Raw genomic sequence first — 13,697 nt, forward strand, 5'->3', positions numbered from 1 at the left:
ACTGACAAGGAAATTAGAGCACAGAGTCCATTAAAGAGGAATAAAAAAGTGACAGATTTACAGCTTTGCTGGGTACACTGATTCTTTCATGAATGAAAGGCTGAGGGTTCCTATCAAACGCTTCAATTAGGCTGTGATGGAAGTTAAAAACATACATGACTGGCCTCATAAACAACCCTTCATCTGACTTTAGCTGATTCACAACACCAAAATCAGAAACTGGAGACCGACAGAGTCAAGTCAGAAGTAGAGATTCTCTTCTAGATCAATACGTACGACATGACCGATTTTATGAACTTAAAGAACTGAAGTTTGCACGCTTTGACTTCATGAATCATGTCACTCACTCGTTACATCTTTATTCTAAAGTATAGAAGTATAAGTATAAAGTATAAATGAGTCTGTAGTATATTTTTTCCCAACAAAAAGGCACAAATGTTCTGTAGTGGATCAACTGATGAATTACTCTTCAACCTCAAGCACTGTGATGATTTAATGATTTTAATATATAGTCCAGGTTCAAACCGGGATAACGATATGTTTTAGGGTTAGGGAAGAAGAAGGGAAATTAATTCTCCCTCGGTGTAATTTAACACGGTCAGCTGCAGAAACAACTCCTCCTCCACGCTCCGTAATGTCTCCTGTGCCACGGCGTTGGACGAGCCACATTAGCGTCCCAGTGGCAGATAGCAGAAACAGGACGGCCTGTACTCTGCCGCCACTGGCAGTAAGCGATAGCAAGGCGAGAGCCCTGCATGACCGCAGGGATGCAGGCCTTCACGGCACTGTAACTAATATTTGCAAATTACCCGAGCCGCAGGCTAAAATGCTGCAAAATGGGTCTTCACGTAGGAGCCCTGTCTTTCATGTAGCTGTGAAACGCATCACGATCCATCATCGGTTTGCTTCTGACAGACAGCAGACCGGACGACCTCACTGAGAGCAGAGACGGAAAAAAGCTGCCACTGTTTAGTATCGTTTATAATATGGGGAGTCACTTTTATTACCTCGTACAGGGGATTTAATAGGGATTTAGTACAGTACATTACATAACAGAAATGGAAAAATATGTTATTTTAATATCCTATTAAAGGGAGACGGCTTCGACCTCCCTTGTGAAGTGAGTTTCATGGTCACAAATAAGTCATCAGGAAGTTGCTGTAACACTGAAAAAGCCTCTGAAGTGAAGAGGAAGGAAGAAGAAGAAGAAAATTTAACTTTGAATTTAACCTCATTAATCGTTCTCTCCTTATTTTCCACTTCGACTTCTTGTGGGAATATCAGAGTGAAATATCTGATGAAGTGAGATAAGAGACGTTCACAAATCAAATCTAAATTGAGCCAGCGCCGCAGGCAACAACACCATTAACAATATGTCGCTAAAAATAGGTAAATAGGGCAGCGCAGAGGAAGAAATGACCAAATTTAGGAATAACTTGTGTTGGACCTCGTTTTGGAAAACATGATTCTCAAAATGCACGATTCATTCGGACTTTTAAATGTACATCTCATGAATAAAGACCCACATTAGAAAAATTCCAGAACACAGAGAAAGACACAAGCAGGCAGCAACAAACGGGGAGATGACGACATAATCTGATGAACCATTAACGTGCTTCTTTTGTCAAACTGCCTCGTAAAAACCACTTAAAAATGTAGTTTTTCACTGCTGTGAGAACATGCAAACACACATTGAACCCAGAAATGAATGTCGTGGAAAGCATGAGTCAACAACTCCTCTGACGTTCAGCCCCACAGCTCCACATTCGCCTCTAACTGTCAGGAAACAGAGTCGAGGTCTGAAAGGCCTGAACAGATTCTTAGAGGATGTTCAGACCTGGTATTAACAATTCAAAGACATAAATAAATGTATAATATTTGCCGAATTCACAAGAAAGCCCAAATAATTAAGATTTTGTCAGGGACAGTGTTTCACAAAGTTGATTGGGTTTCTCCCAACTCAACAACTCACAAAACTGAGCGATTTTTAAAGGGAGTCTGGGGACTTTCTCTCAGGTAAGACACAGAAGCAGACAGGCTGGTAAAAACTGACACTTTTTACAAAGAAACAAACAACTTCATGCTTTGATTTAATGCTGAATTTACAAGAAGTCACCAATGATTTAAAATTTGCTGTGACAAAATTTGTTGTTTCTCCTCTCACACAATGTCTTCTAAAATTGCACAATTTCTTAAGGGAGTCTGGTGATATTGTGGTTACTAGTTCAATGGTGTGTTTACAAACATGTACTGCTCACACTGGCATGTTGTCTGTTGAAGCTAAACATGTCACATTTTACAAATACAGTAACCAGTATGTACTTTTTTGATGCCCGCGGGGAAAGTCACCAGACTCCCTTAAAAAAAACACCAATTTAATGAGTTGTTGAGTTCGGAGAAACTTTATAAAAGTTGTAAAACACTAACTACAACAAATCTTTAATGACTTGGGCCTTCTTGTTAATTCGGCATATGTTCTGAATTAAGTTACATGTCTGTTTGTTGCAGTGGTGCACATGTTGGAGCTTTCCACCTGTAATCAATCGCTCAGGATGGATGTTAATACCAGGTCTGAACAGGCTCTTAGTTACAAGGCCTCACTTTTAAGAAACAAGTCAAGCTTTCATGGCTCTAGCTTCTTTCCTGGGGCTCAACTTGTAAAATCGATCTGTTGGGTTGATCACAGTTATCCATTATAACACAAACTCCCTGAGATTAAAGTGTATCTCTGACCAAGCTGACACAGGAAACTATTGTCACGGGGGGCTTGTAGGAAAAGATTGCACTGCGAGCTGAAGCAAACATGTCCATTTATCTTCCCCGTGGCTCGGGCACTTTTCATTTTGCCAGAGCTCTCGATGCTCAAGTATGACATTTAAGTAAAAGTCACTGAAGTATTAAAAATGGAAGCGCCCATGTTTGGCTCTCATTATAGACAGAGCCGGGTAACGGCGGAGTAAATTAGTATTCGCCGCCATGGTCCTCCGTATGTCAGAGGAAGGACGGCTCACGTTGGTGAAAATCCTGCTGTTTGCTTAGCCGCCATGCTAACCACCACATCACATCAGCTCACAGGGGTAAGAACAGCTGAGACAAGATGCTGATGCAAGGACAGCACTCTGTTCGTCTCCCTCTCTCTCTCTCCCTCCTTCGTGACTTTAGCCAAAGTCGTCTTCTAATCAACTTTCAAAATCATCAATGTGAAGGTTATAGTAACACCTTTCCACAGCGGTGCAGATAAACCGGCCCACATCAACATTCCTGTCAGTGGCTTGCAGGTCAGGCTGATACGATACCCATGGCCTTATTCCAAGCCTGCCGCACCGCCGCTGCCACGTCAATTTCAGTCCAGGAGGAAGTCGATGCCCTCTAAGAGTGCTTCCTCAACAGCAGGAGAGATGCTTTTTAATTGCCTGCAGCGGCGCAGGACAGACACTGTGCAATCACGCCTACAGTTTATTATCAGTGAGAAGAAGAAGAAGTGGTGTTTAAACCGTTTTAACGTGATGGGCTCGTTTACACTCTCAGCTCCTCGAAACGCATGAAGACAAGAGCTGAACACAACTGTCGCTCCAGATCACACTCGGCCCGCTCTTTCCAAGAAACACCAAACTGCTGGTTATCACACGTCGACATCTGTCCCCTCACACACATAATCCCCTCGCAATTTAGGTTCATGGGGTTGGTTTGAATTAAGCAGTTACTTCTAACAAACTGCACTGCCATTCCCAGATTTATACGTTCAGGCTCACAGTCTAGATGTAAATAAACAGCTCCTTATGGTCCGAACGTTTCTAATCTCATATTCAACAGATTATTTTGAATTCAGACTTTAAAGCTGAATGCACGTGACGCAGCATGAATAGTTGTTACCTTCACCTGGTTTGTCAGCAGGATAACTGCTGCAAAATTTACAGAACGCATTTCCTCGGCCCAGAATGGACTTCGTTAACTACTGGTGTGGATTAAAGGACGAATCCGTGAATATTTTCTCACTATGTTTAACATTGTGCTATGGGGATTAACTAATGGATCTTTATGACAAAATCAGATGAATTTTGATGGCTGGTATCTATGAGTAACTACAGAAGGGGACTGTTGACAGTGATGGAATGTAACTAAGTGCATTTAATGAAGTACTTAAAGGGATATTCCGGTGTAAATTTAATCCATGGTCTAACACACCGTGAAACTGTGTTAGACTCCCTCTGGAGAGATCAAGTTAGCAGACCGCTAATTTACGGAGTTTTATCAACCTCAGAAACGACCGCACGACAACAATACACTGCAGTAAATGGATCCAAATATAAACCGCCACCAAAAAGCCACAAATAATGCTCAGAACAGCACCAAACTTCAGCAACAGTACAAATAGGGTCTCAGCACATAGTCCGGGGCATCTAACCTCCGCTAGCTTAGCTGGATTTCTCCTGAAAAGCTGACTAAATTTACCACTCTTCTGCAGCAGCTTCCTGTTGACGGGAAGTCCCGACGAGTCGATTACCGAGTGCAGTAGAGTTCCGCGGCTCATGGATGAAAATGTATGATTATGACTCCATGGAAAAGCAATCAAAGTTCATATGTGTCTTACCTGCCAGTTTATAACAGTTATTATCGAGAGCGGACAGGGAAAAGAACGGAATTGAGCATTTCTAACCGCACTCGGTAATCGTCGCGTCGGGACTTCAAGTTTAAATTAACACCGGAGTATCCCTTTAAGTTCAGTTTTGGAGGTACGACATGCAAAGAAAAAACTTACAAGACTGGGACAAAGACAGAAAGAACTTAATGTAGAACATTTGCCGAATTTACAAGAAGGCCCAAATATTAAAGGATTCGTCACAGACGATATTTCACAAAGTAATTAAGTTCCTCTTGACTCAACATCTCACAAATTTGAGTATGTTATTAAGGGAGTCTGGGGACTTTCTCCACTGCTGGCGAGAAAATTCTACTAAATTTGGACAGTAAACTTCTTGAATGTTCACTTGTCTTTAGAAAACATTTCACACTTGAGAAGCATTTCGATGTTGATACAAAAACTCAGTCCAAGTCCAAAAAAAAGTTGGCATGATGTGTAAAACATAAATCAAACAGAATGTGATCGTTCACTAATCCTTTCTGACGTATTCTCCATTGAAAACCACACAAACACACTTTATTTAATGTTTTACCTCATCAACAACTGCTTCTCACTGTGAGTACTGGCTGCCAACAAGGCTGAGCTCTTTCCCCCGGTGCTGTTCTCTGTTTCTACTAATGAATTTTAAAATCAATGACAAATACTTTGGTTAATTTAAGGATGCAGATGACATGGCCATCGCTGGGATTGCCCACGCAAAGGCCCTGGAGACATGGCGTCGCATTAGCCAGCTATTAATCAATGTGGCCGAGACAAGAGAATTAATTATTTGCACAAAACAAGATCTGAAAAAAAAAGAAAGCCAGATTCACTTGATGGCCGACTTGTTGAAACTGAGGAATACTTCAGATACTCTGGTACAGTTCTGGACACAGAAGACTTTCAAGTAATGTTATCAGTGACTTTCTTATTAAACTCAGCAGCCTCGTTGTTCGAACTAGTTTCAAATTTACTTTTGAGTGTCTTCACCTTTCACTTTCCTGCCTGGCACGCTCACCTGAAGCATAGATTAGAGATTAAACTTTCTAAGATCGTGTCAATGGCAAGCGAAAAAACCTCAAAAGCCTCTGACTTAACTTTTTATTCAAAGTATGAGGTAGAAGGTGAGGAGCATCTCTTCTGCCAGTTTGAGCCTTTGAGCTCTGGGAGGCGCTGAAGAGTCTCTTTGGCGATTAAAAATATATTCAAGAGGTCGCCAAAAACATTCTTCACCTTTGTGTTTGTAAACACAGTTTGTTGGTAGACTTTTAACAGCATTCCAACTTGTTTTGGTATCAAAAATTTAATATGACAGCTTGCTTGACCTGTTAAATTTCCTCATTAGTGCACAAACAGGAAGCTCATACGCAGGTGTGAAAATTCTGGACATCAGGTAGAAAACTGAGCTGTCAGGGGAGACAAAAGAGCAGCGCTCCCCTTCTCCTCGTTCAGCATGTGCTGGGACGCGTGCCGATCTAATTCATTTCTGATTGGAGTCACCGGGCAGCGTTCCCATAGCATGTGGAGAGAGAGAAGAGGAGAGAAAACTCATTTCCTTATTGCCAATCGATACCTGCACGTGTCTCACCTGCACAGGGGGGAGAAAGGTCGTCAGCAGAGATTTTTTTTTTCACCTTTAACGGGCAGGACAGTGGAGCAGAGTGACGAGAGGCTGGAGGGACGGGAGCACACTGCAGCTTTAACAGCATGAGCTGCATGACGGCATGCATGAGTGCGTTCACACGTGTGGGTGTGAACATGAGCCGGGTGGATGTGTGTGTTACACCGTGTGTGCACATGTGTGCCGAGGGCTCCACCTAGTGTTGACGCGCTGCAGGACAGAAGGTGTCAGCGCAGATGATGTTGTCAGAGCTTTGACCTTTTGTCGTTCCTCGATTCCTGCGACAACAGGGACGCTGCGGACTGTTGAGTCACTCGCATCGGGTGAAGAAGAGCCGGTTGGCGTAATGCAAGCAGACAAGAGGAGGGTGGAGACGAGGAGATGAGGGGAAGGAGGTGCCAGGCAGGGAAAATGTACTGACAGGTTCGACGAATGTAAAGCTGCAAGGTTGTTCTGTGGTCCAAGGTGAACGTGATTAAGCCTTAACGTCTCTGCCACCAGTACAGGTTGTACCTCCTCCCACACACGTGCAGCGCAGAAAGATTAACAGCCCTGATGGAGTCTCATACAGGTAATTACAACCACAGGCAATTTACCCAGTTATAATTACATCCAATTAGAGCGCCCGCAGCCTTCCTTTGAGAATGTAACGATCGGACAGAAAAGGTGTGAAAAAGTATTTTCTAAATGATCCCACACAACCTTCAACACTCCTCCTCCACAAACGTCGCGCGTGGCTAACGACGGCGGTGTCGGCGGTTAACTGAATAATGGGCGCTGAGATTAGAAGCTCGAGGCCACAAGAATATTTTTACCTTTGTTGAAGAACATGGAGGCCATTTGACCCATCTCGACCCGCTCCGCGATGTCGAAATGATCGACGTGACCTCCCGATCTCTCTGTGAAAACACAAAACACCATTTTACAGTAAATGCCAGGAGGAGGGAGGTAAATGTCAAAGACAGTTTACAGCTTGCATCACTTGGTGTATGACATTTTTCCAGCTGTCCATAGCTGTCAACTATTAAATCAATTGCTAACAATTCTGATAACTGATTAGTCACTTCGATTATTTAAAGAAAACTGTTCTGTTCTTTGTTAAATGTGATTATTTTCTGGTTTCTTTCGTCCTCTGTGACAGTAAACTGAATATATTTGGGTTGTGGAGAAAACAAGACATTTGAAGACGTCGTCTTGGATTTTATAGACCAAACAACTCAATCAATCAATAAAGAAAATAATAAGCAGATTAACTGACAATGAAGTTAAACGCCAGACTGCACCACACTCCTGTAAAAACTCGCCAGTAACAGTTCGACAGTTTCGTCCAATCATATAATTAAAAACATGATATGAAGCGATGAAGTGATTTTATACATTAACTGTTCAGCTTTGTTGAGATTTACAGGCTAAACAGATTAATAACATTGTTATCTTGGCCATATCTGAACATATCCATCTCAATACTTCAGATATTTCACATTAGGGCGAATGAAACCAGAGGAAGTTTGACATTTTTGCAGGATAAACACATAAACAAGGAGCTGATTATCAAAACTGGTGAGGATGATTCTTCCTCTCGTGTCTCTACTTACAAACCATTCAGGAGTCATGTTCCTAACAACTAGTCGACTCTAGAAAAGATGCTTACATGTGCAGCATACAGCCTTCAAAATAGGAAAATCATAAACTACCTGCTCTTATTTTGTAGGACATGTTGATATGTAACCACAGCCGGTCCAGATTAAAATGTCATGTTTATGTTTATAGGTAATCAAACCTATTTACCATGAACACTTCTGTCACGATACTCACGAACAGACAGGATGGGCTTCGTCTCCGGCTCTGATCGGCCTCGGCCCATGACATCATCGTCCGAATAGTCAGAGTTGGAGTCGCTGTCATCGATCTGCGGAGATAAAACGAGTGTGTAAATGCTGTTTGTTTGCCTGTTTTTCCCTAATTTCCCAGTAAACAACAGTCAGTTTACAAGCGATTAACACGGTGTTTATTTGCTGTGTTTGCGAGGCAGCGGGGGGGAAGCAACATCTGGGAATTACAAGCAACAGCTGGAAAAGCACTTTGGAAATTGGAGTGACTTCACAGTTTACACCAATCACACACCCCACACACACACAACGCTTCTGAATCATTTTGCAAATTCTCTGCAGATTAATGTCAATTAGCTGTCAATGATAGTTAACTTTGTGAGCGTCATCAGCTGAATTAATCAGTGACAAGCTGGCAGGGAGTGAGGGAGGACGAGGACGAGGAGGAGGAGGAGATGAGGAGTGACAGCAGATAATGGCTCTGTGACAAACAACAAACAAACAGCAAACAGAAGCAAAAACGACAAAATAAGAGATTAATTTGTGTGGCATGTATGGATGAGAGTCAGATGCCTTCAGGCGCCGATAAGGAAACAAAGTCAAAATAACTTTTAAATCACAAAAAGAAGTGAAGAAGTTTCTGTGAGCAAAGTTCAACATGTTTGCTGCATTTACGTGGACTCAGGCAGACAGAAGACGGCAAATCAGATATGATTTTAGTGGACGAGAGCAGGAAATACAAATAAAGCGAGGCAACGGGAGCGGTAGTCGGCGTCTAGAGTTATACAACCGGATGTTACGTAGCTCCTTCACACAAGAAGAAAACATACTTTAGTTATCTTTACCTCTCAATTTTAGAATATTTTACTGTTAACACATAAGACGAAACAAACGTCTGTCGTAATAATCAAGGCGAGAGGAGATAAAAGCAAGTTTCAAAGCCTGTTTCCGCGTCTCTAAAATGTGTAATATATCTCATCTCTCAACTTTAAATCCCAGCAGACGGCGGTCACGTCTCCCCGTCCAGCTCCTCCAATCAGGACGTCACTCAGCTTTACAACCACTTATGTGATATTTAGGTTGATTACAGTCAAACATACGGTTGTGGAGATCAGTATTTCGGCTTGATACTTTCTTTTACTGCAACTCTCCACGTAAACTGCTTTTAAATTGTGTCTATAGCAGGTAAAGCAGACAGAACGACCGATCTCCAACTTTAAATCTCGAGTTTCCGGCTCATAAACTTATACGAAACTTTCTCAGAACACATATATGATGCAATCCATCGCTGTAAAAAAAGCTTTCGTTTTAGTTAATATGCTTCACTCGAGCAGAGAGACATAAAAAGCGTTCGGCTGCAAACACTTCCAGTTTCCCCCCCCTCCTCGTCTTGTTTTCCATTACGTAGGAGGAGACGGCTGAGAGGAGTACAGCGGCCATGAATCAGCGGCGAGCGTTCGGGGCTCAGTTAGAGTCGGGCTATTGTCCTCAGGCTCATAACTCCTCAACTGGAAACCCACATGCATTAAGCAAGATGACTTGTGTACCGGGGGGAGAAACAAAAGGCAAAGGCCGAGCCATTTAAAGTGCACAAAGTCTTTTTCTTAGTCAAAGTAAAAATGATTGAAGAGCCGGTTGTTTCCCGCGGTAATGGAGTACAGTCCTCCACCGAAGGCTTCATCCGAATTGGGTTTCTAACAGACGGGTGGCAAGAGACTCGTTTCACTTGTGCGCGGACCGGACAATAAAACAACAGCAGCCGTCTGAATGAAAAATAAAAAATACCGCTTCCTATTAAAGGAGAGATTTCTTTTTCAGGCTTTAAACATGAAATATTTCACAGTTTAGTTGATTTTACTGGCATACAAATGAAAACAGTTATTGCTTCGGTCAGCAGAAGTTCATTTTCTATACGGTCGTAAACTTCAGATGGAATGAGGAGGACGGGCTGCTGTGAGCCTGGAATAAACCCAGTCAGGTGTCTTTAATAACTAATATGAAGCTTTACGAATGATTGAATGATGGTACCAAAAGTGACAGTATGTAAACGAGAGGATATCCTGATTGGATCTGACAGTGTGTCAATCATAAAGTAGCCACGCCCTAAAGCACACCCTCCTGTATTTCACCCTAAATGAGACCTTTACTGACAAACTTGAAACTAGGCTCATTCTCTCATAAGCTTCCATACAATCAGACTTCTGTATGAAACCTGTAGTGTTGCCCCCTGCTGGCCACTGGAGAGAATGCAGGCTTGAGACACTTCTACTGAATCCTCTCACAGACCTGACAAATCTGTCACGGTTCAGGTTTTTGTTTCAGTTATTTCCTTCTTTTATTTTGTAGTTTTCGCCTCATGTGTCACGATTTACTCTCCACTTCCTGCCTTTCATGATTGCCCTATTAGTCTCATCCTGTGGTGAGTGCACAGCTGCCCACTGTACACTCCTCCATCACCCAGTGTTTGTGTTTTCAGTACAGAGGGATTAACATAAGTCTCTTTTTGAGAATCAATGACACAAACTAGATCTGGCGAGCTCCGAAAGGAAGACAGGATAGAAGGATAGACGTCATTAATCTGTCTCACAGTGCGGCTCTACAGAAGTAAACCATCAGTCTCTCTGACAGAAATCACTCTGGATTTGTTTCACTGGTTTATCTCTGTGAAAGACGATGGAGCTCGTTGTGTTATTAGCTGCCTAAACATGCTTCAACATGTCAGACGGAGACCTGAAAGCACATTAACCAGAGCTAAGAACTGGAAACATCCCTCTGCAGCGTTTATACTAACATTAGTTCCACTTTTTTGCCTGCAGGGTTTAAAGAGTGTTTGGCTTAATGTCTTATTAGACAAACTCTCCCTGACAGAGAGGAACATTTACTTCTTTAATATTTGGCTAGTCTGACACATCCTGACAGCAAACACAGAGCCGTCCATCCTGCCACCATCCTATTAAAGATATTTACATATAGAGTAAGACTCGGCTCCTGCACACAGTTCTTAATCTCACCTCTTCCTGCTCTCTCCTCTTCCAGCGCAGCTGAGCGTTGGCCGCCGCCATCGCCTCGATCACAAACGTGGTCGTCATGTAGCTGCAGAGAGGAGACGGAAGGATTAAGATAAGACGACCAACAGGTTGAAAAGCTGCAATTAACTTCCCATCATCATTTAGGCCTTTACCTGAAGCTTTTAATTTCCCCAAGTGGAGTTTTTTTATTCATTACATCTGGATTAACTCTTTAATCCCACGCTTCAGTTTCAAAAGAACTACAACTTTTATTCATTCAGGAACCAAACATAAAAGAAATTATTGTTCTTTAATCATTCAGCTTCATACAGACACACAACTCGTGTCGTCTTGAAACGTCCTTCATCTGCTCGGACCTTCATCATGTACGACACTCTGATTAAACACTGAGAGTCAGCTGTGACACGAATCACAGCCGTGAAATCAGAGATGATCACTTCAGGACCAGTTAACACTGCGTGAATATTAAAACAACCTTTCATCTCTTCATACCTTTTTACTGGAAAACACACGATTGACACGATTATTTGGACGTTAGCTCGGGTTGAAAAACAGATGTTTTACTACTGAACGTGAATATAAACTACAGATGTGGACGACTAATCAAAGACTCGACTCAGCACCAGAAATACTCGTTATTACGCGTATTTTATTATTGTATCCATATAAGTTACATGTCTTCTTCGTTAAATGAGCATTTAACTGTTGCATCTCAACGTTAAATTTAATTCTGATTCAACAGGATTTGATTAAATATTGATCTAGTTTGGGATGCTTCATTCAATAATAAAAAAATTTCTCAGATATGAAAGATACTGAAAAAACTAATGCTATTAATCGTACACAGCATCCTCTAAAAATAATATATTGGGTTAAATAATTTGAGAGATTTGAGATTAAAATCTGCCTGTGGACAAATAAATGCTGTATTGTTATGTCTAATTATTTAAAATTCTACAGCGAAATAAGCGAAAGATGTTGGTAAATAAAAGTAGAAACTACTTTTGAATATTTACGTATGTTACTTAGTTAATAACGTTCAAAATGGCACAACTTTAAGCATTATTTAAAATACAATTTGGTAACTGAAGATTGTTGTTTGCGGTTTCAAATCACTCTGATAACACTCACAATATTTTTACAGCAAGCGTTCGACCTTATAGATTAAATTCTGCACTCGTGTTTTCTTACTTTTAGACTCATCGACCAAGTTTGGGAAGGAAATGAGTCATGAGGAACGCTTCTCGACTGTAATGCATGCACAGAAAGCAGATGTTGGTAGATAATGTTTCTGCTGATGCATCGTCAACAGAAAGAGAAGTGACTCATGCAGTAATTGAGAAGGAGCTAGAGAGGTTTACGCTGAGTCTCAACTAATATGTCTGATAATGATGCCAATAATTAGAAATTAAGGAGACTGAAAACTGATATTTGGGTAAAAATCTAAACGTTTACGTCAAAAGTTCAGTGTACATTTTCTTATGTACACATTTTAGGTCCTTCACTTCATTTTATAATTTTCTATACTTCCTCTTTACGACATTCATTTGATACATTTAGTTACTAGTTACTTTGCAGATTCAGCTGTATATTTAGTGTTTACAAGCAATTAATTGTGACGCAGTACCAATCACATATTGTGGTGGGCTGGACATTGTGTGAGAGGATTCTGCATCAGAGCAAAAGAAGCACATTTAAAAGTTTTTATCGGCAATCCAACAGAAAAGTCATCAATACAATAAATCGGAAAAATGCTGAATATCGGCCCTGATAATCAGCCAAGACAATAATCAGTCTACCCTTTAGTATTCACTGCATGTTTTCTACGTGTTGCACACAAACTGGAGTTGGTGTGAGATCAACACTTACCTCATAAATCCTAAAAAGGAAATGAGAGCCAAGCTGACCACCCAACCGGCTGTGGCGAAGGCTCTGGGCATCGTCAGAGCTCCTGTTCCCACAATCAGGTTGAACATGTACACCAGCCCCACCTGATCAAGAGACGAGCACGACGGAAGGTAACAACATGAACATACTGAGACTTTATTTTATACTGCATTTTATATCCTTTAATTCAATTTTTCTGCACGACAAACTTTGATTTTTTTTGTCCAGCAGCCTGACCTAACTCCTGAATCAATCAAGTTTCATCCAATTTTAATGATTTACTTGATGTACAGCTACAAAATCTACAGCATCAGCTGCTGGTCAGCACTGGCTGATAAAAAGACTAGGTGGAGGAATCAACCATTGTCAGGGAAGAGAACTGGGATAATGGGGCAGCACTCAGTCCTATCAGGTATCACAGTGCTTAAATGATTCAAAGCTTAAGCTTCCTGAAAGAAAAGAAAAAAGCTCCTGACCGGCAGAACTTAATCTCTGTGGTCAATTCCTGCTGACGTAGGCAGGGACCTAAATAAGTCGTCAAAACTGAGTCCAGACCATAAAGACGCCTGAAGTGTAAAACAGAAGTGTGTAAGCATTCTAGCTTCCTCTTTAGTTTTCACTTCACTTCCATATGAACATGACTTCTTACAAAGACATTTCTCATCATATAACTTTGACGTTTCTTTTCTGTCGTAATAAGTTTATAATGT

The 13,697-nt window shown here is 41.4% G+C and overlaps 1 protein-coding gene across 2 annotated transcripts in view; it reads right to left on the reverse strand.

Moving 5' to 3' along the window:
• tmem104 (transmembrane protein 104) overlaps nucleotides 1-13,697 on the reverse strand; it is a 64,857-nt gene that overhangs the window by 49,844 nt on the left and 1,316 nt on the right. Inside the window, exons 3-6 of one of the 2 annotated variants that reach the window (XM_030408590.1) lie at nucleotides 12,970-13,091; nucleotides 11,083-11,164; nucleotides 8,058-8,151; nucleotides 7,058-7,141 (exon numbers count right to left, since the gene is read on the reverse strand). In XM_030408590.1, coding sequence (XP_030264450.1) covers nucleotides 7,058-7,141; nucleotides 8,058-8,151; nucleotides 11,083-11,164; nucleotides 12,970-13,091 — 382 coding nt within the window. Of the gene's footprint in view, nucleotides 1-7,057; nucleotides 7,142-8,030; nucleotides 8,152-11,082; nucleotides 11,165-12,969; nucleotides 13,092-13,697 lie in introns of both variants that reach the window. The other variant, XM_030408589.1, reaches the window with a different exon arrangement.

The sequence above is a fragment of the Sparus aurata genome, chromosome 23, assembly GCF_900880675.1.
Source record: "Sparus aurata chromosome 23, fSpaAur1.1, whole genome shotgun sequence".
In the NCBI taxonomy this organism is placed as follows: domain Eukaryota; kingdom Metazoa; phylum Chordata; class Actinopteri; order Spariformes; family Sparidae; genus Sparus; species Sparus aurata.